At 43.8% G+C, this 27,897-nt stretch overlaps 3 protein-coding genes and 2 long non-coding RNA genes across 7 annotated transcripts; 3 read left to right on the top strand and 2 right to left on the bottom strand.

Annotated features, from left to right (window-relative positions):
- Positions 1-55: 55 nt before the first annotated feature.
- On the top strand, positions 56-2,626 carry LOC108162027 (putative E3 ubiquitin-protein ligase UBR7). Its single transcript, XM_017296545.2, has 2 exons — positions 56-1,009; positions 2,119-2,626. The coding sequence occupies exons 1-2, from the start codon at positions 193-195 to the stop codon at positions 2,493-2,495; spliced, it is 1,194 nt and encodes a 397-aa protein (XP_017152034.1). The 5' UTR covers positions 56-192; the 3' UTR covers positions 2,496-2,626.
- LOC108162028 (radial spoke head protein 9 homolog) lies at positions 1,011-2,059 on the bottom strand. Its single transcript, XM_017296546.2, has 2 exons — positions 1,626-2,059; positions 1,011-1,563 (listed from the first exon to the last, which is right to left on the bottom strand). The coding sequence occupies exons 1-2, from the start codon at positions 1,971-1,973 to the stop codon at positions 1,066-1,068; spliced, it is 846 nt and encodes a 281-aa protein (XP_017152035.1). The 5' UTR covers positions 1,974-2,059; the 3' UTR covers positions 1,011-1,065.
- Positions 2,593-27,897, bottom strand: LOC108162026 (dorsal-related immunity factor Dif). 3 transcript variants are annotated; one of them, XM_017296544.2, is made up of 7 exons: positions 20,378-21,035; positions 9,363-9,419; positions 7,909-8,484; positions 7,449-7,831; positions 7,307-7,382; positions 4,699-4,818; positions 2,593-3,671 (listed from the first exon to the last, which is right to left on the bottom strand). In XM_017296544.2, the coding sequence occupies exons 2-7, from the start codon at positions 9,391-9,393 to the stop codon at positions 2,872-2,874; spliced, it is 1,986 nt and encodes a 661-aa protein (XP_017152033.1). In that variant the 5' UTR covers positions 9,394-9,419; positions 20,378-21,035; the 3' UTR covers positions 2,593-2,871. The 3 variants fall into 3 exon arrangements, with proteins under 3 accessions (XP_017152033.1, XP_017152032.1, XP_017152031.1); XM_017296543.2 differs by lacking the exons at positions 2,593-3,671; positions 20,378-21,035 and adding an exon at positions 27,520-27,897 and having other exon boundaries at positions 4,762-7,382; XM_017296542.2 differs by lacking the exon at positions 2,593-3,671 and having other exon boundaries at positions 4,762-7,382; positions 20,378-21,059.
- LOC117188876 lies at positions 16,633-17,433 on the top strand. The gene is made up of 2 exons (XR_004472929.1): positions 16,633-16,852; positions 16,912-17,433. It is a non-coding gene; the product is annotated as an uncharacterized LOC117188876 (long non-coding RNA).
- On the top strand, positions 19,362-27,525 carry LOC108162030. Its single transcript, XR_001775532.2, has 3 exons — positions 19,362-20,293; positions 27,085-27,249; positions 27,307-27,525. It is a non-coding gene; the product is annotated as an uncharacterized LOC108162030 (long non-coding RNA).

Raw genomic sequence — 27,897 nt, 5'->3', positions numbered from 1 at the left:
CGGTCAGCTACCGATAAACGCTGAGCTATCGATAGCTATCGCTCGGCGAATCGCTTTGGCCCACATCTCTAGTTCTCCAATTATTTGCAAATTTTTGTACAACAACGCGCCAATGGCGCTGCATTCACATAGTTTCTAACTCACATCAGTTTGCAAAAAAAAAGAGATCATTTGAAGTGTTTGGGCAGCAAAATGAGCGACACGAACGCCACAACAACTGACGCCGAGGGCGAGGAGGTTAATACACTCGAGCAATCGACAATAACCATGGTCGACGTGCTCGAGCAGGAGAAGGAAATGGAGGACGAGTACGCCGCGGTGTTGGGCGCCTCCGATGAAAAGGCCTGCACCTATGCCAAGGGTCCCATTCAGCGGCAGGCCTTGTACTCCTGCCTCACCTGCTGCCCCGAGGCTCGCACGGATCTGGCCAAGTGCGCTGGCGTCTGCCTGGCCTGCTCCTATCGCTGCCACGAAAACCACGAACTGGTGGAGCTCTACACCAAGCGGAACTTCCGCTGCGACTGTCCGACACTGCGGCTGGGCGCAGTCAAGCGCTGCTGCCTCAATCCTCAGCTGGAGGGACCCCAGCCGTCGAACGATGGAAATCTTTACAACCAGAATTTCCAAGGATTGTACTGCCAGTGCAAGCGTCCGTATCCGGATCCAGAGCGCACCACCGAGGAGGTGATGCTGCAGTGCGCAGTCTGCGAGGACTGGTACCATTTGCCACACATGAAGGCCCCCGGGGCATCTGAGAAGATGCTCGATTCGTGCAGCGAAATGATTTGCGACACTTGCATGGACAAGAATCAGTTCCTGCGCGACTACACTGGCCTGGCACTACAGGCAGTCGAAGCCGAAGAGTCCAAAGCAGATTTAAAAGCGGATAAAGTCCAGGTCGACGCCGAAGCTGATTCAAAGCCTGAGCAGACAGAGGAGCCCGCTAGCAAGCGTCTCAAGCTCTCAACTGGGGATTGTCGTCGCCCAAATCCGACAAAGAAACACCAGGGTAAGTGCATGCCCCCAAAAACAATAAACATTTAATCAGAAAAACGCTCTCAACTCTCAATACATGAAAAGCAATTTGGAATTCTTCTTGCCATCGCCCAAGTACAAGAATCCGTGCTTGTGAGAGGTGATCTTGTGGAAGAAGGTCATGCCCAGCCAGAGGCACGACTTGATCACGACCAGACGCTCGTTTCGCTGCAAGTTTAGGGCAAACGCCTGTCCAAGCGGAATCACGCAGTCAATCGTGTCCAGGAAGTCAATCGGATAGTTGTAGTCGCTTCGCTTCGATAGGTTCACCTTGAGGTCGTTACGGGGCAGACGATAGAGCTGGTAGAAGGACTGGTTGTCCACCTGCAAGTTGTCCAGCCCGCGAAACATTTGATTGGGTATAACGCGGCCGTCTGTCATCTTGTAAAGGGCACCGCGCGGGCAGACGGCGCACTCCTCGGTAATGATAAACACAATGGCGGCCAGGCGCTCCTCCTCCTTCAACTTTACCACCTCGGGGCGACTGATGGCCACCACATGATTGCCCACAATCTCAAATGTGGGATCCTATCGGACAGTCGTTCATAGTTAAACCACAATTCGACTCCCCTCCTCCGGTTTACACTCACCAACTTCACGTAGGTCATCAGACTGGGATCGCCAACGAAAGACTCGCGTGCCAGAGTGGTGGCCTGAAAGATCTTCGGACTCTGGACGAAGGGCAGCAGCTGCCACTGAAACTGGTCGAGGCTGTAGAAGTATTTTCGATCCTTCAGGCAGTCATTGGTGTAGCCAAAGGCAATGTAGTAATCCTGCTTGGTGGCCGTGATGCGACCCCACAGATACATGCCCGAGAACCGATTGTCGTTCTGCAAAGCGATCAGCGAGTTCTCGATGAGGATGCGCTGCTCCGGCGATAGCTTTAGGCCGCAGTACATCAGGCAGTCCATGCCCTCAGAAAAGTACTCCAAATTCATTTTTTCTTTTTTGGAGTTGGAAAATTTCAATAAAAAATGTTATGTTAAGGATAGAGCCAAGAGTTGGGATAGGTATAATGAATTCCCAGCCAGGGCTTGCTTGATCGAATACATTTTGTAAGCCTATTCCGTTTGCCCTTTCCAGGTGCCGCCTTCTGGACCAACGACTGGCGCAAATCGCTTTGCAAGTGCACCGAGTGCCTGGCCCTCTTCAAAGAGTTTGCCGTGGAGTTCCTATTGGATGCCGATGATTCGGCCAAGGCATACGAGGATCGCGGCATGAAACGGGCCGAGGAGAACTCCAGCTACGAGCAGGGCATGCGGGCCTTGTCCTCGATTGACCGCACCCAGCAGATCGATGCGATTACCGAATACAATCGCATGACCGATAAGCTGAAGGATTACCTAAAGGGTTTTGCCTTGAGAGACAAGGTCGTCACCCCAGAGGACATTAATGTTTTCTTTACTCGAATGCGCGATGAGAACAAGCCCAGTGTCGGTCAGCCGCATTTCTGTCGCTAAATTGGTGTCCGGTTCTATTGCCAGATAAAGACAGATATATTTAAGCTATATAGATCAGTTTTAGTATTACCACACATTCCCCAATACATCATCCGTGTAACATCATAAATTACAGTTTATTTCACATATTATTACTATTTTAATGGATTCATTTTGTCATTAACAATTACTCGAAACGAATCAAGCCATCGGGCAATGAGATTCGCATATCCCTCTCTCTCTCTCTCTCTATATAAAAGATCTATGTACAATCTGCTCAAACAGAGGTCCATATTGGCTGCATAGTTGGATTATGTTCTGTGGCTTGGTTTCCCTGCATAACAACCGTCTTACAACATAGCTCTATTGATGGTTAAGAATATATATAACATACAGTCTAATAATTATTGTAATGATTGTTCATTTGCATGGCTCCAGCGCCAACTCCTCCTACTCCTCCTCCTCCTGTTAGACCCAAACTGCTGAGCGTCTCCTCCATACCTTGGATCAGATCGTTGGTATCTATTGGCCCCAGGTCCATTAACGTGCTGGACAATATCAGATCGCTGAAGGATTGATTCTGTCCCTCCAACTGAGGCTGAGGCTGAGTCTGCTGCGGGTATTGCTGATTCTGAAGTAGCTGCTGTTGTTGCAGGTGCTGCTGCTCTGGTTGTGTTTGTTGCAGGAAGTGTGGCGCAGGCTGAGACTCTTGGGCGAGGTATTGCTGCTTGATGGCCTGATCCATTTGTTGTGGCGGCGTTATAGACGGTGGGTTCATTGTCCCCAGCTTGAGACTCAAAAAGTTATTGTTGATCATGTTGTTGCTGTTGGTGTTGTTGTTGTGGTTGATGGGTGTCATGGAGCCACCGCTGAAGGCTGTGGGACTGCAGCCATTCCTCGCATAGCTCGCAGGCTCCTGCAGGGTCGTACCCATATCCAGGATTTGATAGAGATTATTGTTTGGCCCGATTCTCATGGGCGGAATGCCGTCCGTTGTGCTGCAGGTAGAGCGTGGAGAGGGGAAGTTGTAGTCCACCGAGGCGCACTGACTGCTGCGACTGTCCACATCCATATAGGGGTACTCCACCTTAATCTCGTGCATAAAGTGCGGGCTGCCTCCCGCGTACATCATACCCATGCCGGGTGACATATGTGGCGCCGGGGCGGTCGTCATCGTTATCTGCGGCGGCTGGACCACTGAAAAGGACACCCACAACAAAAAAGTAGAAGGTTTTTAACAACATGTGGCAGACCTTGGTATTAGGTTACAATAAAACAAAAGGTTAATGAACGCACCACGGCTATGGGGCTATACGGCTATAAGCATTTACATAATTGAGGCGAAACCGAGGCAGAACTAAAGCAATTTGGCGCAACTTAAAAAGGACACAAAGGCAAACCACAACATCAACTTGCTTGGGCGGCAGGCAGCGAGCAAAACTTACTGTCTGTCTGTCATCAGACGTCCGTTCCATTTCGGTGCTGTGCCAGAGACGAAAGCTAGGGGGAAAGCTAGATGGGAAGTAGCAGGAAAAGAAATACCAAGAAATTCGCCCTCTAATGTCCTTAATGCCCACAACGGACGAAACTTTTTATCAAACGAGCATTTACTTATGATAGATTGAACAGAAATAGATGGGGAATATGGGAAAACGTTTGGGTCGAACAAACCCGACCCAGACCCATAGAAATAGAGATAAAGAAGATGTGTCTTCAAAGAATGGGTTTCTGAAACTCCTCGATATATTCGAAACACGAATGAACATTGAAAAGATTAAACTTTGTAATAATCATAAAATTAGTAATGAATTTTCCAAATAATATCTGGATTTTAACACCAAACATTTGTTTATTCAGCAAATTTAAATACAATATGAATGTGTAGAACAAATATCATCTACCTGGTCGGCCCACAACCTCAACGAATTCCATACCAAAAAAAAACCGACAAGCCTAAAATTTCCAACGACAATTCAACCTATTGGTCCACAAGGTATCAGCTATATTTGCTTACATATTATATGTGTTATATGTATGTATGTTATATGATCTATAAGCTCTAAACCATTTTTCATCTACTCGAAATGTCGATCGTTTAATGAGTGTGCGCGTGTGTATGTGTATGTGGGTGAGGTGTTTATAGGAACTAAATAGATGTAAATAGAGAGTATGATCTCGAAACCTAAACCAGCACCAGTAAATGGAAATGCGAGAGAGAACTTACAGGACGTTTTGGGCTGCTTGGGACTCTGATGGAAATCGGAGAAGTCGCTGCTCATGAGATTCCTTTTAAGGGTCTCAACGGTCTTGCGCGCCACCAGACGATTGTGCTGGGTTAGGTTTTCTATAAAGATATATTCGGATAGGACGATTAATTTTTTTTGTTCGATTCGGTTCTGTGTGTTCTCATCGGTGACTAAACTATTAAGTGGGGGAGGGAGGGATAAGATAAGCGTTAATTAATACTGAAAAAAGAAAACGACTAGAAAATATCCATAGTTCTGCTCTGATTTTGTTTTGTTTTGTAGTTAAACTATTGTAGTTTTTGTGCGGTTTCGGGTAACTGATTTGGTTAATATTCGAGGGTGTTCAATGGCTTTCTTGAAGGTTTGATACAACCCAAAAGGGCTCCGAAAAACTTCAAAAATTATGTCTGCTCTCAGGTACCAGGTTTTTAGATTGGAGGGATACAAGTTGATGTCTTGGTCGCTGTGGGGTTTCTCCCTTTTCTTGCATTTAATTTTAAAAAATACAATCGCAAAGTGGTGATCCCAGTGTTGTTCTCTTCGTAGGATACAATCAATCAATACTTAAGGATGGGTTCTCTACTCTTACAGAACCCTTTTACATCGAACCCTCGCATCAGTTACCCGAAACCCCCTTTGTCCCCCCGCCTATGCTTCACTGTAAGCCATTGGCCTCGGCCAGACGTCGCGCTATCTCGTCAGCACTGAGGAAATCCGTCGCCTCCGCCCCGCCAGGACCATCATCGGCACCAGCTCCCGCCTGGTCCCCACCAAATGGCGGCTCCGGGGACTTGCTGGTGTAGAGAGCAAAGTGCTCGGCCTCGGAGAGATCCACGCTGGGATCGAGGACCACGCCGTAGGCTCCCTCGCACAAGTTCCGGATGCTCTGGCGATCGGCAATGGCCACCAGTTCCATGTTGCCGTCGCTGATGGGTATGTCGGCCAGCTGCAGTGTGCTCAGGGTCTTCCGGTCCAGCGGTCGACCATAGCTGAGGGTGCTAGCGTTCGAGTAGCTCTCGGGCCGGAGCAGGCTGTTCTCGCTGTCGCCGCCCTTCAGAGGTATGTGGATGACATCGGCGTCCAGGTAGGCAGGTCGCTTGCCCGAGACACTGCTCGAGCTGCGGCCCACGGGACGGCCACTGCGACCACAGTTGCTTGGCGGCTGCATGGAGCGGCTGGAGCTTCGGTTGGGATCGCCCAGGGCAAAGTGCGCCACACTCGGCTCCCTACTGCCGGTGGGTGTGCTGGCCTGCCTGCTGGGACTTCCGGCCACCGTGAGGGAGGACCCGTCCTCCTCCTCGGCCTTGCTCTTGCGGCGCGAGAAGAAGCGCGAGAAGAATCCCTGGCGCTTCTTGGGCGAGCCACTTGGTGTCGACGTCGGCTGGCGCTTGGTGGGGCTCTGGTCGGGCGTGCGCATTATGATGATGGGCGAGGGCGTGGTCCTGGCGGAGCTGAGGCTCCCGTTTCGCGACCGATTGATCGAACCATCGCTGACAATGCTCAGATCCTGGGAGTTCCTCTGTGGCTTCGGTGGCAACGGCGGCAGACGATGATCGGGATCCGGCGACGGTGTACGCGGCGGCAGCTGGGGCAGTGTGGGCGAGGGGGGCGTGGCCGGGGTCTGGGCCGCGTTCACTTTGATCCTCGGCGCTGGTGGATTCGTCAGCACCACCAGCTCGTCCTCATCCATCTGGCTGAAGGGATTGGTGGCGGCGTATGTCTGCCTGGAGGAGGCACAGTCCCTAGGTATGTCCACCGGATTGTTGAAGGCTATCTGCAGGCTCGTGTACGTGGCCGTCTCATCAAAATTCTCATCGATATCCACCGAGGCCTGGGCGCTGGCCGACTCGGGTTCTTTCTGCCCCTTTGTCTCCCCTTCCACTTCCTCTTGAGGTTGAGGTGCAGCACCTCCATCGGCTTCGGGCAGCTCCTTGAGTGCCGGATCCTCTAGGGTATCCCTTCGGGAGCCAGCTCCCTCGTCCGCCCCCTCCAGCTCGTCCAGCTGGTTCGTTATGGTCGTGTTGGCCGTCAGGCTGCTCACATTCGTGAAGGCCGTCTGGGCGGTGCTGTTCGAGAGGGTGGGCGTGTCCCCGTTCTCCACGGTCAGGCTGTCCGTCCGCTCAAACTCGCTGCTCTTCATCCACTCGGTGATCTTGTCCACGTTGTTGAGGGGACGCGTCTGCAGCTGCGGATGCTGCAGGATCTCCTCCATGGGCGTCGAGGTCTGGGTGCAGTCATCGGCCAGCTGGGGCAGCAGCTGCGGCACCTCCAGCTCGATCTCCATGTCCGGTTCGTTGTCGTTGTCCGTGTACTCCGTCATTGTGTTGCCATCCGCATCGTGCGACTCCCCGCGATGCTGCAGGTGCATCAGCTGCTTTTTGACAGCGATCTCAAAGTCGTTGAGGGTGCCCGAGCTCGGCTGATCGTCCGAGGAGACCGTGTTGTTCTCGTCCTCGTTGAGATCGAGCGGCGGACACGAATACTTGGTGGCTGTCGTCTCGCTATCTAGGGAAAGTATCTGCTGGAACACGTCCATCTCCTGCTTACGCTTCAGCTTTCGCTGCAGCCGGGCAAAGGTTACTATACCTGGATTCGGGTAGTACTCGAACTGCAGCGGGGCGCTCGTCGCTCCATCCGAGGGTCGCACCAGCTTGAGCTCCACCTGCAAGACATTACGAAATAGAAAGTAGAATACATCCATGGCTTTTTGGTTCGAAAATATCCTCACATTAACACTCTGTGTGATCTCTGGATTCCTGTAACGCGGCGTCTTGAACGCAATCGCCATCTGCTTGAACACATCCGTGGGCTGGAACTCCGCATTGGCGTGCCACAGCTCCCGGCCATCGTCGTCCGTCTCGTAGAAGCGTATCTCGATGTCGTCCTTGGAGATCTTCTCGCATAGCATAATGATCTCATCGCCGCCACTCACCTTGGCCGAGCAGCTGCACAGGCGGCTGATTGTCAGCTCGTTGCTCTTGCCGTAGATCGGGGAGGAAACGATGGGATCCAGGGCCACGCGGGTGTTTCCGACTGTGATGAAGGCCTGGTAGCAGAGGCGCAGCTCGTACCGATTGATTTTATCGATTTGGTCTTTGTGATCGAATTTGGCTGCCATGAGGAAGAAAAAGAGATATTTGTAGTGCAAATTCAGGCTTTAATATCAATCTCTATTGAGGTTTACCTACCCCCAAAGGGATCCACATTCTTTCGCTCCCGTTCCAGCAGGGAGTCGCGCATCTCCAGTTTCTTGGCGCACTGGATGCCCACTTTTTGGAGCACCAGACGCCGCTCCTCCGGCGGCAGCCGTTTGGCGTACACGCCCGACTTGCAGGAGTCGGCCTCCTCCTTGCTGACCAGCCAGTGCGGATGCTGGCGGTAGGGCTCGTCGCTGGTCACGCACGAGACGACCACGGTGACGGGGCCGTTGTAGTCGCACACCTCGATGGTGGGGAAGGTCTTGCCCGTCTCCGTGCTGGTGCTCATGCCCGGTATGGAGCCAGCCGTGCGTCCTTCGCACTTGTAGCGAAAGCGGATTATGTTGTTCGTTGGCTCCTCGATGATGCGGAGGTGTGGACCCGTCTTGGTGCTGGCCTTCGGTCCTGTCGTCGTCTTCTTGGATGTCGGTGTCTGGTTCTGTATCTGGCCCAGCGGCATGGGCGATGGCATCACCGGCAGGGACGTGGACTGATGAAATACCTGAGGCATATTTACACCGCCTCCTGCACCGCCGTTCACCTCCAGGCTGGCATTGATAATGTCCTCTACGGATGGGGGCAGCGAGCAGCGGTCAGGTGGCAGGTGGCAGGTAGAGGGTGTGTGCAATGGAAAATAACATGAAAATCAATAAGTCAGAATGCCAGAAACAATTTAGTGCAAGAACTAGAACATGATGGGACAACTTCGGACGGGACCGAAGCTTCAAATGGCTTGCGAAACTCTAGGAAAACTTTACTTTCCCTCTGTCAGAGGAAATATGTATTAGACCCATGCGGAAAACTTATCGTGTGATTCCCTTTGAGTATTGAACGACAGACTGCCATTTAGACTCTGTTTTTGTATAATCCAGGACTCTATTCTGTTCCCTCTGCAGGTGACAGAGAGCATACACTGCGTATACGTAATGTACAGTATACAGTAGATACTTTTGTATCTATCAGAGACACGCTCGCCATTATGCAAACTCGTTCGTAACGTTACGTATGTGTGGGTGGGCATGGCACTAGATAGCTATTGTTTTCGAAGGGGTCAGGATAGACTGGAGTTTCGTTTTTCTATTTCTACTTGTTATGACCAGATGGGACTCCGATGACGAGGACAAGTTCTGACGTCAAATGTTGGACAGACTGGATGCCACTTTGGATCGTTCTGCCGCTGGCACTAGCAACGAACAATGTTCAATTAGCCACTAAAAATTCCCCACAAATCGGATGCCAATGCCCCATGCCCATGCCCTGGCCTAATTAGGCGCATTGTCGATTGACTTATGCCTCCAGATTGTTCATTAGCCAGCCAGCACTCTTTTCGGGCTGGGCACTGGTGGAATTACGAGTATATGCTCCATGTTTATATTAATTAGGATTAGAACAACTAGAGTGTGTGAGATGTGCCATAAATTGATGGCCTGGCTGTTTGTACATACGTAAATCGCCAAAGAGCTCCTCCTCAGCCATTGGATGCTGCTGTTGCTGTTGATTGCCTGCAAATAAAACCATTGATAGATTGCCATTAATTTTTCCATATATGATGACTATCCATTCCCATTCCCATTTCCCACCCAATGCAATGATTTGTACATAATGATAGATTAGCATTAAATGCCAAAAGATACTGTATCGATATTGGTCCGGACTTGGGATTGATGAGCTTGAAACATCAATGCCTATGAATTATTTATGTACTATAATACACAGCTTTAATTGCAAGTGTTTTGAATTCTCTTGTGCCCTAAGGTGTAGAAGATTCTACGTAAAAGTATGAGTATACGAAGAATTGATTATAATAAATGGAATTCCACAGATGGCAACAGATCAAAGCGGTTGGAAACAAGCAAATCATACGAATATTACTATTATTGCTTCCACTTGGAAGTATATGCAAGAGTAGGAAGTAGGAAAATAAAACTTCAGAAATTAGCTGTCATGATTACAAATACAGATGAATTCTGGAGAGTTTTATTACTGTTGTGTGTAAGCCCCCAAACATTTTGAATGAGCCCAACACGCGATCGGCTGTGGGCAATCAAACCAACTGATTTATGTCCCATATGTGAAACGTTTCAGTATCTCTGTACGTTTTTGCTTTGCCAAAAACATCTACATTCGTTCTGATAACGAAATCTGATGTTAAGGTTGACAATCGAAAGATGGCCTTTAAAAGAAATCTATTTACATGACCTCAGAGGCCTCGTTGACAACATTCTTATCAAGCATGCTGAACTTTGAGCAAATACAAATCGATGTCTAGGGAAAGCCTGTCAAATCTTACGAACTACAACCCGTAACGGGTTGGGCGAGGCATGGCATTCGTTTAATCATAGACTTTATTGGTTTGACAAAAATAGAGGTACAAAATGTAGTAGATTCTTGGAAAAGATAGCCAAGTTGTTGCCCCAACAAAAACTTTATCATTTTTAAGACTTTCGGCAGAGATATTACTTTTAAATTCTTAGAAAAAGTTCATTTTGTGGAAAGCACTTTAACATAAGTGCATACGCACGCGAAAGGTCGTTGCTATAGCATTAAATGTCTGCGGAAGCCAGGTGTTCAAAGAGCCAAGAACTCAGTTGAAGTTTAACCTTTTGTTTGGTTCATTCTGACTATACAAACAATGCGAATGCAATTCTTCAATTCTCCAATCTAGTAGATATGAACCTTCTTGATGATGCTGCAGTTTCGGTTTTCTTGTAGCTTCAAAATTGAGTATGAAACGAGTACCCTGTTTGGCTAGTTGTCCCAGACAGTATTTTTTTGCTGCTTTCTCTCTTCCTAAGAGATTAATTCATCTCAATTTGTTATATTTCTTATCCGATTGTATGTAAATTATGTACATATATCCATATTGTTTCATTGTTCTGTCATGATTAATTTATAAAATAATGAGTAAATATTTCATTATTCTTGTCAGCCAACAGCTTATAGTCTGAGCTCTCCTTCGCTTTCTTTTTCGTGTGGCTCTTCTCCATAATATAATCAGATAGTAGGGCCCCATCCTAACGACTTCCTATGCGGCTTTTCCTCATATCCACTCTCCTGTTTTGTTGTGTAAGCCGCACCGATCAAGGTTAATAACAATGACTGTGCATAGTAATGTGTATTTAATAGTCGTTTCCATAAAAAGGCCAAAACGGCTACTGGCCCCCCTTTCAGCTCTCTCCCTCTTTCCGGCAAGTGCAGCCAACATATGGCCAAGAGTATTTTGCATTTTCTGAAAATAATTCAACTTTTCCTCAAGAAAAAAGGAGAGCACACACACACGCCCATACGGACTACTAGCTTCATGTATAATCCAGCAAGAAGTCTCGCCTCAGAGAGACAGCCTATTTGTCTAAATGCCAAATGCTGGCGTCAAGCTTACACGCACACTCACACACACAGAACACACATACTCGTGTGTTTAGTAGCACTCACACACACACACACACGTACACGTGGGCTTGAAAAATTTGCATATGTTAATTTTGTTTACATTTATAGCATGGCAAAAACAATTTGTACGCCAGTGGATTTTGATACCCATTAGCCAAAGGGTATACTGGATTGATTGATCCCATAAGCAATGACTTCTTTGCATGCGATATCTTTGTCTGTCTCTTCGTCAGTTAATAGGAACTCAATTCTGAAATTCAAAATCACTCAACCCGAGAATTCGTACTTCTATGCCAGCAAATTAAGTTTAGTTGATAGTATTCTCTATTCTGTCCATATCTGTTTAAGATCTACCAAAAATCGTATTACAGATCATATTATTCCATTTTCGAACCAAAACGTGGTATTCTACAGGATCCCCTGCTTTGGGATTAACGATTTTTCCATTTATATCCAAATAAAAGGGTATCGTCATGTCGGTAGAGATAATTTCTTTTCGTTTCGCTGCTTTTGCAATTCACACCACACACACATACTCAAATACACGGAGACACAACCGACGCATCCTACATCCTACAACCTACAGCTTTTGTTTACGGACCACACGACGCTTTATGGGTCCCACCTCTGTCCAGGCAGTCTTCCTGCCCCTCCTGCTCCAGCCCACACTTGTGTCGAACATCTCAACTGTGTAATAAGCGAATATGGGTCGACAGCCAAAACAACTAAAAGAAACGAAGGCTAGCTACGGGGTCGAAGATTTTGATACCCTTCCATCAGTTCTATTAACAGCCAACCGATTTCGATTGAACAACTCCGAGGGGAAAAGGACATCGATTCGACGGTTGACTGCTTCTACAAGTATTTCTGCCATACAAGGGTATCCACAAGTGCGATACAATTCACTCGCTGCCTCGATGCCGGCGGCGGCAGCATTCGGCAACCGGCAGGCGACGCAATGACATCAGGAAACTTTTAAGTAGATGGCGCTAGCAGCTAATGCTGCTGACAGCGGTCTTAGCTTTGCTAATCTCACCCTGCACCCTGCACAACCACTCTCGCGCCCACATATGTATAACCCACCATCCCACCACCCTCTCACACACATACGAGGAGCAGTAGGGTTGCGAGGCGAGGGTCATTAACTGGCGTACGTACAGGATTTAAACTGTTGTGTAACGTTAGTGTTGGATAGCAAGAAGTTGAGAGAAGAGATATCGATTGCCGCTTGCTCGCAGGCATAAATAATAAATCAACTCAAGTCTAATGCAAGCCACACAAGAAATGTACGAGTACGAGTACGATTATATATGAGATACGTGTACAGTGTACAGGGTATGACAACTTTTACGCTGACCTGCCCGTCTCCTATGCTAGGGGTTTCAGATGTTAAACCAAAGGCTATACCATACCAAGATATACCCAAGATACGCAGACGAGCTAGTCGGAGACTAAAACCCCGTTCCTTATGCCTCATCTTGGTATTGTACAGTCGTTGGTTAAACGTATATGACGGATCCCATCATCCTGTTACTTAGGCCTTGGAAGAGATTCGTGAAAAAAGTCAGGCCTTCAGATATAATTTCAACTTATTTGTAGATCTTTTCTTAGAGCATACCTATCGAACATTCAGTGCCAAAATATCCCATTCCCATCCAGCCCGTACTTTTTGTGAACCTAAATACGCTCTCAAAACCATAGACAATCCTGTACGATCTGTGCCAGAATACCCTCTCCTGTATGTAACTCATATTCATGGAACGGAACGAACCACAATCCTCTTTCCAACCCACACACGCTGCTATTCTTCTGCGGCCCTGTCGTTAGTTTTGCTTAGAGAAACAATCCCTATCGCATGGTAAAATGTTCTTAAATTAGCTGACAGAATTTCCCGACAGTGATTGCCCCTGTTCGGCTTAAGTCGTCTTCAGTCTGGAGCCACTCAATGGAGCAACGGAGATAAATATATATATAGAACGCATGCTAATTAGTCCTTTTTCCCCAAACCACTCTTTGGCCCCCGCCAAAGGACATTTATACTATATTTAGGAATATTTATTAGCATCATTTGTATGGGGGGGGGGGCCCTCTAAATATGATGGAAATGAATGTATATGTTCTTTTAAATGTATTCCTCTCAATGCGTTCAAAGCGTTTTTTTTTAAATGGATTAAATGGCTTAAGGCTGAATTTTATATTTTAACCCAACTTAATCCCACTTTTATTTTGTGAATTTCATAAATACTCATTGTAGAGACTTCAAAGACTCCTCAAATTAATTGCAAATTTTTCGAAATTCTTTTTGGAACTTCTGGTAAAGTGTTCTTTAATACGATTCTCAAGGGTTCGTCCCACTCGAGTGGTTGGTTGGTTAATCCTAGCTACCGGTCACTATTCTCCCATCCATTCTTTATGCTTTATTTTGTGAATTTCCACTTTTATCCTTGAATATCAATATTCCTCGCACAAATTTCGCCTGCTCTCTCTTCAGTGTACTCGCAATTTGTAGATTTCATTAAGTGCCCCAAATGGAAAAGGCGCACAATTGCTTGGCTCATCTCAAGCTTCCTTTTACTTTCCTTTTCGTGCTCCCACTCAGACCGCCCCCACCCCCCCGCTCCTGCCATCGTGGGGTTGTCTAGCCCCCAGTTACTTTCTCCTCAATTTCGGGCATAACTTAAGCTGAATAATACTTTAAGACAGGCCACGGCAGGCCAGAAGCTCAGCGCGGGAAAAAACGCACAAATTTAATTCGAATTTAGGTCGCATTTTTTTGGCATTGAATGGAGTGAGAAATGGAAATTTCTGGCGACATAAATCAGAGCCACAAATTGATGCATAAATAAACCGAAAAACGAAAAGCGAAAAACAAAAAGGATGTCTAAGGGACTAGGAAACAACAACAACAGCAAATGTGAGCTAGGTAAAACGGAATTGTTGAACAAATGTTAATTAAATGTTCTCAAAAATAGATTCGATTCGAAATGTAGACATCAGGATGTGTGGGCCGGTAGGGGGAGTGGCTCAAAATTTATGGTTTCGAGTTACACTGAAAGTTTTGAATTACTTCAGCAATATATTGGGGGATGTATTAGCAGCTGGAAAGCAGGACGGCAGGACAGCAGGACTCACACATATTTCAGATGCTAGCTGCTTGTCACGTGCTCAATCGATTGGAAAATCGCGTTCTGAACCGAAAATAAACACAAAGCGAAATAGAAGCGGAAGTGGGCTGCTCCTGGTGTGGGCGTGGACCGGGAATAGGAAAGCTTGGGTGTATAGACCCCCCAAAATGCCGCCACCTCCCATACACTTCACTCATCCAGTGGATGGCCTAATCACACACTCAGTCACACACACTCACACTCACACTTTAGCACAGTGGTTGTGCTTTATAAACTTCAACATCAAACACAGACAAAGCGGCGAAGAAACGATCAATTCGAGTGTTTCGACTGTGGGATACCCTGTATTATCTGATACTGAATCGATTACTTTCTTATACGTTGTATTATTTTATTGAAAAAGGCATCCAAGGAATACTCTTTGGAAGGGAGAGCAATCAAATGAATAGCATAATATCCACAATATCTCAAAAGCCAGGTGTTCAAAGAACCCAGCAGCAAGTGCTCTTAAATTTGTTTTGTTCATCCTGGCCATAATTATGATCCGATGTCAACATGCTTTGGCATTTTAGTAGATAATATTCCTCTTTACCCGTAACTTCCAAATTGTGGATGACACGCAATTTTACCAAGAAGGAGGCGTGGTAAAGATTTTTCCCGGCATCTAAAGTAGTCGCTAGCCAGAGCTTTTGTGCTCTGAAAAGACCTACTTCCTGCTTGTTCCATGCTCTCTAGTGCATGGCTAGTACAGCCAGCCTTGTTCTCTACGCTTTACAGGGTAGCAACATTCTATCTCCCTTTCTCTTCCATTGGCACCTCAAGTGCTTAAGCTGGCATGCGAGTGTGTGCGAGTGCGTGTGCGTTTGTGTGCGTGACTGGGCCTCCCTTTGAGCCAGTGTTGGTGTTGGTATTGGTGTTGAGTGCTCGAGCCCTGCATTATATTCCATATACTCGTACTCGTACTTATTCCGTTCCGTTCCGTATATGTTATATAAATAGAAAAAATTAAATTCAAATAAAAAGTTTCCCCGAAACAAATTCTGCCTGTCACCAAAAAGTACGAATGGCATCTTCTCAGGCGAAGAAAAAGAAAAGTTGACTAGGAAAATCAATAAAGGAAATTATGGTTTGCCCCGCCAGTTCCTCCTTCCCCATACAGTGTCTTCCATAGAGGGCCTAACCACGCTGTCATTTGCAGCAAATCCATTTGGCCTCCTGTGTTTGATGAATATACAAATATCTAAGGATTTTTTGCTCCTTGATTTCAAACTTTATTCAACCTGTTTGCAATGGAAATATGTGTGAAAGTGTTCACTGTACTGTGAGTTGAAGATAATTGCATTCTTTTGATATGAAGATATGTCGGGGTCACCCATTAACCCATTAACTCGGTTATTTTCTTATATTCGGTGCTCAAAGTGTCCAGAATCGCGCTTGGCTCTTTGAACACCTGGCACCTAGACCAATGCCTTTTCGAAGGCATAGTTTTAGTATGCAAGCCCAAATCAGATCGCCGAGGTCTAATGAGTGTCGGGGTCCGTATGCCGTAATTCCAAACGTTTCGACAGAATTCAAAACATTAACTCCAACTACCGATCTTTTCTTTTGATTGAATGAAACTACAAAAGTGCTGCCTTTGACGTACATCTACAGTGTGGTGGACCCGTACTTTTGGCAAAACTCTTTTTGCTCCTTTTCTATACGAGAAAACAGAGATATAGACCGACCATAATTGAATCTGTCTCCCGTTGAGTGCAATATTTTGTGTGTTTTGGTTGCCTTATTGATTGCCACCAAATTTTCCCATGGAAAATTGTTATCTAATTTGTGGAGACAGCAGGCAGAAATGGATTTCCAGGCAGTAGAGCGAGGAGCTACTTTTATTCCTTGCCATTTCTATTTCCACACAGATGTACATATGCTGCTGCTTCTGATGAGGTTTTCCCACTGCCTATCTCTGGGTAATCCCAAACAGATTTCTTCAGCTAAGTGGGAATCAAAAGAGGGGGTAACTGAGCGATTATTAAACTGTACGATTATGGCGACTACTGTCCAGTGTCTATTGTGTGGGGAGATAACCTCTCCTCTGAATTGTGTCTTCAATTGTGAGTCAGTCGATGGCATTCGCCAATGGAGTGAAACCTGCCATGAGCAGTGGAATATAATTTCTGTTTCTGCTTCTACAATGAAAATATCATTGAAAAGTATTTCGGTATTCGTTTTCCAGATTTTGTTTTCATTTGTTTGCTTTTGTTGGGATTTTAATTCGTATGCCATGCCACCTGAAAACTGTTAATGTGCGCAACTAATTAAAAGGCCATTAATTCTCTCACATTTTCCGGTTACATTTGGCTTCTTCATTCAACACGCTCGCTCTCCGCCCAGTACACAACAGAGCGGAACACAACGGAACACAACCTGTGAGGAGCGGCAGCAAATGTTAAATTATACAACAAATCGATTTTCATGTCTTTTCAAGCAAAAATCAAAGGAACAGAACATATTTTGCAGTCTAGTAAATAATGCTGAGAGTAACCAAAGGCATTCTCAGAATGCCGAACCAAACCAGACAAGACCAGACCACACCAGACACCAGGCCAGCACTAGGCCAGCACCCGGGCCCGTTCCCGGGCAGGCAGCATAGAAAAGCCAGCGAAGCGTTAGAACAATTTCCATTCTAATGGCCAAGACACCCAGCTACTCGTACACTCGGGCACACAAAGAAAAATATTAAAACCGAACAAAACACTCGACACGCGATGCCCAAAAATTGGAGAAACCGCAGCATTTAATTATTTTGCGATAAAAGTTTTCACAATTCAATCAATTCAACATTTTCAGAGGCAGCCTGTGGCCTGCCCACCGCATACAACGTGGCGTATGCGTGTTTTTTACGCTGTGTGCTCTCTGGATATGAGATGACAGATCGTGGAAGAATTTGCCTAGACGAATACAATATTGTTTGGGAAATACAGTATTCCGCTGAACGGAAACGAAAGAATTTACATGATTTTGCTGGGTTGTCCTGAACGTGGACATGTAGGTCTTTGTAAATATAAACAGGATTTAACTGGTTTAGGTTTTCCAATCAATTTTCTGCCCCATAGAGCTCTACCTTTTTGGAACTATAGCATGATTGATGCAAAATTTCCACAAGGAAACGTCAGTTAGTCAGAAGCACACTCGTCTTAGACTTGTAAACGATGCCATGAAGTTCCCAAATTGATTTCATTAGCAAAGTTTTTACAGAAATATGATAGAATGTTTAACGAGGTGTTGGATGCCTTTAATTTTTCACTCAACCAAACTCTGGCTGAAGCGATACCCAGATGGATACCGATACCGTTTGACCTATAATCGTTTAACCCACAAGTGTTTTCCACCCGCAACACGCCCTGCCACACACTTGCCCTGCCACCGTGTGACCTTCCTCCTTCCGTTGGCATTTAATTTCCAATAACTTTCAATCCGAACACCATCTGAACAATATAAATGGCAAAGTTATATATCTGCGGGCAAGGGGGTATATGATACCTTGTACATATGTATGTATGTATGAATCCCACGTTTCTATGTGGTACAGAAGGTGTGAAAAGTGTGTGTGTTTTGTTTGGGTTTTTCTTTCATCAATTACCAAAAACAATTCCGCTGCTGCTGTTGCTGTTGGCCGCCTAGTTTTTGGCTTGGCCCTCGGTTCATGCCCCAAGAATAAAAGTTAGGGATCTGTTTCTGAGCATAGGCGCAGATAAATCGATATTTAAGTAAGTTTTGACCATGACTACTGTTCCATCTCATTCTATTTGTATGGCCCTGCCAGGCCGTGCCTGTGCCCGTGCCCGTGCCCGAGTGCGTGTCTGTGTCCGTGTCCGTGGATAAGGCACAAAAGTATTTAAGACTTTATTGGATTTCGGTTTCGGTTCATGTGCGAATGCAGTTCCTTTGATTACAAATGAAATAAACGAAATCTTCCAGATGCCGTATGGCATCATTTTTATAAACTTTTTTCTTGGCCTAGCCGGGCCTGGCCTGGTCTTCAGTTGTAAAAATATTTACAATTGTCTTATATAAATATTTGCATTTCGGCGAGCGTTTTGTTTTTCTCTGCTTTTGTTTCTTTGTACAGATCTTGGCCATGTTTGTCGACCTGCGGTCAATTGAATGTTGATTACAGTTTAGTATTGATGGAGGGAGAGATAGACTGAGAGAGAGGGGCCTGGAATTTGGTGAGAGAAAAGCCAGCATTGAAATTTCTTTGACTCTAACAAGTATTCCTCCTGGGGACTGGAGAGTTCCCCAGAGATGATTTCTAGTTTTGATAAGAAACGTGGCCATTTTCAGCTATGTACACATATTTCGGCTTGCTTTCCCTCGTTATCAATGGCTATATATATTTATATTGTATGTACCATATAGTACAGCACACACATTTCAAGGCATTTTGTAAAACTTGACTTTGCGATAAGCAAACAAGCAATAAAATTATATTTAATGCATTCTAGAGGAAAGGAAATGTCTACTCAGGGGAGCAGTTCCGGCATATGTACATGGGAGTATACATATTTACTCGTACTTTAGAAATATGTATGTTCATACAATTTGTGGTTTGGAGCCAGTACGAGTATGTAAATGAATTGCATTCATCGGTAATCGCTGTTGTTATTGCCCCTGTGGCACAGAGACAGATCAAACAGGGAACCACCTCTAGACTCGCATATACTTAAACCCAACTACGACTACGAATATGTATAATAATTACATTAAATCGCAGTTTGCTGCCTTCATTCTATAGCGATTTATTGCCATATTTTCTTGGTATTGTAAAATGCATCAGTTGTGCTGAAAAATCTAATGTTACACTTGAAAAAACTTGAAAAAAGCAAGGGTAAGCGACAGAAGGAATACTTAATCGGTATTACAAATCAAGTGGGAAGCGTGTGCTGAAATCTTCTCCTTTTTTTTCTTCTTTCCAAAAGAACAATATGTATCCTTCTTCTATTTTGACTTCATCGGTTGTTGGCCATAAATGCATCATCTTTCATAAATAGTTATTTAATGAGACATTTATAAAACCATCAGACCATGTCTATATGTTCGTGTATTGTATATAATGTACATTGTACATATGTCGATGCTTTTTTAATTTGCGTTTCGCATGTCACTCATTTTTCCAATCTGGCAATGCCCTGCTGCCTGCGTCCTCAGATGAATTTTTGTGGCTTTACAATGAGCAAAAAGAGATCAGATCAGATTGCTCTCACGCTCACTCGTTACAAATCATAGGGCAAAGAGCAACTGTGTAAGAGGGAGGAGGAGTCCCATCAAATTTGGGTGTGTGTGCAATGCCTCTCACTTTTTCGTGTAGTTGCATTACAAAAGCAGCGCTGTGACGTCATTTATCTGTGAGCAGCGATAGCCTTACAAAAGAGTTTCGGAATTTTCTGGTTCAAATTTCATATAGGTAGGTACTTTTAAGGCGTAGAAAGAGGCAAAGAGGCACACGCTGTAGATAAGCGCTGGTGCAGATAACAACGGAATGAGTGACTTTTACAGATAGTAACCTTCCCGAAAAACATTAATTTCGAACGATCTCCAATGCACTTCTCTGCTTTTCCATATTTATAAATAAAATTTGCATTACATGTGGCAGTTAGTTAATTAATTGCCACCCCACAGCATGTGTTTGCTCGTTATTTATGTATCTGGGATTATAACTTATTTATTCCGCTAATCCCACGAGCCAATTGTTGTTATATATTTGTATTTCTTGCAGTGTCATTGCAATGGCGGTGGAGGGAATGGAGAGGAGGGAAGCTGCCCGAAGCCGACTATTCAATGTCTGTACTCATTCAGAGATGGAGAGGGTAAGTAGCTTTATAAACTGCGCCTTAGATTTTTCACCATTTGTTTAGTTAGTGGATTGGATGGCTATGATGGTTGCTGCTAACCTTTTATGGGTTATATGTTGCGTTGCTGTTGGTTTTTGTTTTTGCTTTTGCTTTTGCTTTTGCACCTGTCACAAATGTTATTGCCTTCAAATTGTGTTAATTTTCGTTGTTTTGACGTTGATCTGAATGCACTTATGGGTTTACTGTACCGTAATCGAATTATCTCTTTGCTGAGTTGCTGTGACACGTGTATTTCATTAAATTTTGTTTTATATTTGTGTGTATTTTGTTTATATTCGATGACTGTTCACCGACGGTCTTATCATTCGTTCACTGCGCGCCAAATTCGTTTCTTTTTGTTGTCTTCAGTTTGGTGAGATATGGCTATGAAATGAAAACAGCAACGCAATCTTTCAAGTGTGCGTTTTTGTTATTGTTTTTTATATTTTTTGTTGTTGCTTTATTAGCAATGCAGCCGCCGCGAACATTGATTTATTCACACATACTCGAATAGAGCTCGAACTAACTATGTAGTTGTCGTGTCGCGTATAATTAACAAACACATAGACACACACACACACGCACTCGCATACACATGCACTGAAAATGGTCGCGTGTGACTTGCACAATATGCGTTACAATGTGGGAAGCGAATGATTTCTCCGGCCTGGCACGTCCGACCACCGAAATGTTTGTCTCGAAACTGAGCGATCCCTGGGCTCCGGGTCTCAGCACATCGACTCGCTGGCGATTGCAGCTGAGATCGACTCCGCCTCGTCGGCCCCGGCTTTGGCATCGGCTCGGTCTGGGCTCGGTCTGGGCTCGGCTCTCTCTCGCCGAGTGATCGTGGAGAGCAGCACGTCTGATAGGCCGACGACGGGCGCGCGCGTATACTTGATAAACTGCGGGCGCTGATATCGTTTGGAATTCCATGAGGAGCGGAGCGGAGCGCATACTTTTGTTTTCATTTCCAGTCTGCCAGGCGCTCTCTCATCTCACTTCCCTCCTCTCCTACTCCTCCCGCACCCACATGCTTCTTTTTATGCCCTGGCAATAGGGTACTACGATTTCGACCAGATGTTTGCTGCGCTGCGCACAAAACAAAAGTTACATATCGTTTGTATTAAGAACACCTGCATAATATTTTAATGTAAATATGTAGTTTTATTCTAATGAAATCGTTTTTCTATACTTTCTATCTTCAATGAGTACGATGGATCTCCAAGAGTATCCACAGCTTCGGCCCATGAAGCTAGCTTTTCCTGGTTTTTGTTTGTTATGCTTTTTTTTTTGTTTATCTAAGTTCCTTGTGCGTATTGTTCGGTTTATTTTCTTTTCTTTTTTGTACTTGAATGACGTAACAAGACGCAAAAACAAAAAAACTTATTGAATTTAAAGTGGGTTTGCCAAAGTGTTGAGATTTTTATAATACGCTGCAGGTGTTCCACAATTCGATTTGGTTATAAATAAATGTTCTTTTTGCTTTGGCAAGAATTTTATTCCTGCCATTTGCAGAGCTCAAAGATGATCTATTGATCTTATTATGGCATTCCAAAAAAATATGCATTGTTTTCCATAATAGGTAAAATTTGAATCTTTTTGAATCAAACTGATTGCAAAAAAAGATCAAAGAGAAAAGATCTTCTCTTATAAAAAACTATTAATATGAACGTGATACTATATAAATTTCTATCTCCTACTGAGGGATTCATCCAACCAGGGAGTAAACGGAAAACCGCAGTTCCATAGATCATTTGCTCCTTGCAAATGTGTGAATCTTATTTCCACAATTCACTCTCCCATAGTAAAACAGAGAAGCTCTATTTATTAAATATTGACAGCTCTAGTTTTATTGATTTTCCCAAGAATTGGCATACCTGAAAAAGTAACCAGCCCGACTCGACCCTCGCCAAATGTAAATGTATAAAATCCATATAGCGCTGCTAATTTAAACAGACAAATTCCCCAACTAGCAATAGACGAAAAAAAAAACCAAAAAAACTACAAAACTCTCGACATCGTCTAAGGTCAGAGACGACTGAGTTATTAACTCAATTTTTGGCTTCTGTTCCATCAACAGATTTCAGTCATTTAAATAAACACGAGCACGAAATCCGAGTATATGTACGTCCATCCATCGGGAGAAAATATTTTCTGTTGAGATTGCAAATCGGGCAGAAATATTTCATTATTGTCGGTGCATATACATATGCAGCTTGTATAGTTTATTTTTGTTGGGTTCGGCCAACAAAATTTCCAAACTAAAAACAAAATCCCAATGGGGCGTGGGCAGGGTACTGGATCGACTGCATTCTGTGAGATATTTGCCAAAATCTATTTACATACATATTCCTGAATGGGCTTACAATTTAATTAACAGAAGAACTGCATATTTAATATGGAATTTAAATTATGAATGGAAAAGACTGAGCAATAGAGGAAGAACAAGAACATTGTGCGACAAAATTGCAAATTTGCAATGCCCACAAAATATTTTTTTGAAAATTAAAAAACCACGATCTTGCGCATTTTTACTTGGAGCGGAGATATCCACTCGAAGATTAATGAATTAAAAGGAGAATTTTAGCACCTCTCATAGAATTTTTGATTCGTATAGTATTATTGATATATTAAACACATTCCAGAGATGCCATGGTATCCCAAATCTTAAGATATTTAACGACAAATCGTTTCCCATGAGTCTGATTTTAGGCATACATTTTGGTGTTATTGAAACGACATTTCGCCACACATCTCAACATCGATTTGATTGAGATCACTGCGGCTTCCAGTGACGTCGATGCCGAAACAGTTCGATTTCTGCGTCAAACTTTACCTTCTCTTTATGTTTCAGCTTCGTTTTCGAGATCCTATCAGCAGCCGAAGCAGCAGAGAAGAGAAGACGTATGCGAAGCGGGCAAAATTCCGTACCCCCCTGCAATTCTGGCACATGTGTGATTCAAGGTCACACGCGTACGACTGGCGGAGAGCCGGAGAGAAGGAGAGACTGCAGACAAACAGAGCCAAGCCCCGAACCGAACCAAAGCGAACAGCGAACAGCGGAGTGGGACAAAGCAGAAATGATATGTATTAAGGGGAGGCAGACGGGTGACAGAGTTGAGCAACCACTTGTTGTTGTTTCTGCTTTTATTGCTCCTCTGCCTCCGCTTTTGAGGCCACTGTTTATAATGTGACCACCACTCCGTGCAATAGTGGAGCCACACCAAAAGAGAGAGAGAGAGAGACAAAGAGCATTAACATGCAAGACATTCAGACAGTCATGCAGATAGTGGTAGTGGCCAGGGGGGGATATCAATAACGAGATGAGCAAAATTACAAATGAACTCTAAATGTTTGCCAGCAGCGAAACACGATAAGGCGGGGTGGAGTGTATACGAAAAAATACCATCCTCTACTACGTCGAACTTTTCATGCCCTCCTCATCCACCGACGAAACGAAAACAATATAAAAGCGCTTTTTATCTGATCCTTTGGGAGCAATTAGCCGTACGATTTATGGAGCAAACTGGACAAATATTGCCAAGGAGCGCTCAAAGCTCAGCTTATGATTAACGTGTTTGTTTGTTTACTTCTCTGGCCAATCAACCAAGTTTTGTTTGTCTGGTGGAATATTTGTCATCCATGTCGATAAAGCTTTCTTAGCGCTCGTGTGGAAATTTGAACTGATTTCGTAGCTTTTTTGTGGCAAAGGGTCGATGATCTCCTTACATTTGTACTTACTTACACAGGCCCCACCGCGATTAGCATCATCTTGGGACATTCTTCTTCGATAGACAAGGATTTATACGTGTTTCTTATAGACTTTAGATTGTTACACATATGTAAGTGTTATTCGTAGTATAGAAAGGTTTGCCTTCACGAATCTCATCATATTATTCTCAAGAGTTTTGGTTTTTCCTTTCCTTTCGTATATCTAAAACTACTCATATAATTACGAAGTATGTATGTATATTATATTGTATGTGTGTGTCCCTACTATTTTGCACTGCTTTAAGTCTATGAAATATAGAACAAAATTTGTGCTAGACTTGGGTTTTTATTTTTACTTACAGAAGTGCAAACATAACGCAATTCAAAATTACTGAAAATAATTATTTTATAGAGCTTTTTCTAGAACATAGCCAGGTGTTCTTATTTTTTTGTCACATGACTGTATGTGTAGATCAATGTATATGAAAAGATTTCCAGCAAAGCTAATGGCTTATCAGTTAGCACCGCTTTCGTCCACTACCTATTGTATGTGCTCTTCTTTGGGCCACGGCTAAAGTAACTGCTTCGTGGTTTAGCCCAACTTCTGTTTGGCATACTAACAAAAAAAAAAAAACAAAAAGGTAAAACAGAAAACCTGTCCGTCTGGGGCACGCTACACTTGATTGGCTTTGGATTCCCCGAAAACGAGCATGAATCATCAGCAAGAGGAGCCAGAGGCTGTAGCGGAGGCACTTGCTCGGCAAACTCAATTGTATCACTCACTCACACACGATTTTCAATTAAAGCAGCAGCATCGGCATCGGCCTGCAAGTGTGCGTGAGAGCAAGTGAGAGTGTTGTTCGCCCATGCGGAAATCTGTACAGAGCTGAGAGCCGAGAGCAAGTGCAGCCGATCAGTTCCAAGCTCCGGGAGAGTTATGTACATATGTATATACGTGTGCATGTGTGTGGTGTGTGGAGTGGTGTGGGAATGGTTGCCTTGCCATTCCAGTTTTCAGCCTCTGCATTGCATAATTTGGTAAATGCAGTTGCGGAGTTGATGCTCATTTCGAGTTCGAGTTTGACTTTGAGTTCGAATTCGCTTTCGAGTTCCGCATGCAATGTTTAAGCTATTTCTTGCTGTACTCTTTCAGAGGGCATAATAGTTTCGATAAAATCTTGGCAAAGCAGAGAAGAGAGGAATATTGATATTAATTCTACTACTACCTCGTCGTAGTAAAATGCGTTTGGTTTAGGGAAATTCAGACAATATATGACTACTGAACTACCAGAGTATCTACAGATTCGATCCCAGAAGCTAGTCTTTCGTTAAATCTACCAGCCAGATGACCATATCAAGGTTGTCTGAGCCAAAGACTTTGGGACTTTGACTCTTTGTCATTTCACAACTTCAGGTAACTTCGAGAGAAAGAGAGAGATGGACAGATGGCTAGAGCAGCAATAGCGACAGAGTTAACATTTATTGTGTGTTTGTGTAAGTGTGTCTGTGGTTTGTCTTATAGAAAATCAACAGCAATAATAGCAACACACCGCAACCACAGAAAAAAAAAACAACAATAACAACAACAACCATAATAGCAACAGTCATCACAAACAAACTGTTAATTAATTAATGTGGCAGCGATTTGTGAAGCACCGTGGAATCGGTGGCGCAGTGGCAAGAGGAGGAGGCGGAGGCACGACTCAGGAGCGTGGCCGGCACCGGGCTGGATCGGATTAGAACTTATTGCCATTTCTCACTGAAACTGGAACTGGAAATGAATCGTCGTCCATTGCAATTGCACAGTTTTATTTTGTTTTGTTTTCGCTCATACAGTGAACGCTCCGGTAGATGGACAACCACCATTCCAGAGTGTTCCTTGTCAGAGATGGGCATTGAGTAATAATGTGTTTAACGTGGAGACTTCTTGCTTATTCTTATTATTATTATTTTTGTTCAACTAAGGACGGTTCATTTGGAGGAGCTTTCACTGTATTTGTTTAGGGTTGAAGAATGTCAAACATTCAGCTTGCTCAGGAGGTGGAATCTATTTAGCTAATTGTTTTTCCCTGGAGCTGCCATTTTAATTGATTCTCTTAAAGCCTTTTCCAGTGCATTTTAAATCGGTTTTTCATTGGTTTATGTTTAGTAGTATTTCATTATTATTGAATTGAAGAGATGAACTTACTTTAGTTTTCAGAAATTTGTACTTCTTTATAAGTTATTCGCATGTAAATCTCTCTCCAAAAATGTATTATATGCTATTGAAATCATATCAACTCCTAACTTACTAAAACTGTAACTGTCTGAAGAAGTACATGGACTATTGGACTAGCTGAAAATATTTACTATAATAGCATAAATCATAGATTATATATCTTAGATACATCCCATCCTAGTTCGGTTCGATACCCTATAACGAACGTGTCCCATCGCCGAACAATTATTACAATACTACCCAATTATCTTTGTTTAACTATTATAGATATTTAGCAAAGATAGCTTTACAATTTCCAATTGATGTCTCTAACATTTATGTGGGCATATGTATATAAAAGTACTGATTGTTCCTTTGACTCAAAATTGACAAGCATTTCCACTTACATTAAGATAGCTAATACCACTTAGAAATGCGGAGCAAATCCAAAAGAAACATAAAAAAACATTGAAAAATCTGGGACATACAACTATAACTATTCATTTTGTTAAAGATGTATTCCAAATATACATATATATCCGTTATGTTATTAGTATACTAGCGTATCCAAAAAACTACATGTAAATGCGTTAAATATATTCTGTATTGTAAATACAATTCAAACGCTTCCAAATTTGCATGTCATCGTGAACCTAAGTCAAATCGTTTAAAGGTTACAAATGTTCGATGAATTTCTATTTGAATAGAATGTTGTCACCGATCAAATACTCGTAATGTCTACATTGAAACATTGCCAATTGAAATTGTTTCGCCTAGTTGTTACTGCGAAATCTATTCCATTTCCGTGAGTAATTTTTTGCATTTTCATTTTTTTTCTAAACATTTCTCGAATGTTAAGAACGTCAGTTCTGGGAATCTTAGGCGCGCGCTCCCTCAATCATCTTGATTCTGCTTAACACGTCAGCAGTATCTTTCGCCTGGCATTATAATCGTCGTTCCCTTTAAATCAAGCAATGAATATTTAAACGCAGAACCAGAACTGGTCATTAGGGAGAAAGGAGAGGTATGTATGATGTTTATGACGTTGCCTTTGTGGGCATTTGATTACTTTTTCCCCCAGACGTAAGCATCTAAGATCGGAACTGGAATCTCATCGGCGGAATGGGAATATGAGTAAGATCCCAGTGGAATTAAATTAATTGATCTGCTGGGAGAAACCGATTTCGTTTATATTCTTTGGTTGGCCTTAATGGCCTATTATTTATAAACAATTTTGGTATTTTGTAATCTCGCTGGTGCCGAAGATTATTAATAGATAGAATGCAGAACTCACCTAAATCAGAATTTCCACCAAAGGCAATAATTCAATGTATTTTATTTGATATTCAATTATCAATTTTAAATTTTGTTGTTCGTTTCGGATCTCAGACACAGACAAACACTCTCACAGATAAACACTTGTTAATGATTTTTTCCCAGCAGTATTATTTTCTTGAATTTATTTGTTTTATTGGGATCTTTTTCGGAATCGAATTGTATTTAAATTTCAATTTACGTTACTTTCTCGTTCGCGTCCTTTTCGTAGCTTTCGTTGCGCCCTGTCGGCCGAGGAGAGGAAGAACCGTTTGCCCGCAGCGTCGAACCGTTAATGAAGCCAACACTGTCTTGGCCGCCACACGGAGTGCCGTTAGCCCCCTCGCCCCACCACCCA

Source organism: Drosophila miranda, chromosome 4 (genome assembly GCF_003369915.1).
Source record: "Drosophila miranda strain MSH22 chromosome 4, D.miranda_PacBio2.1, whole genome shotgun sequence".
NCBI classification, from domain to species: Eukaryota; Metazoa; Arthropoda; class Insecta; order Diptera; family Drosophilidae; genus Drosophila; species Drosophila miranda.
Note: the sequence above shows the minus strand (reverse complement) of the source record. Positions and strands in the feature narration are given on the sequence as shown.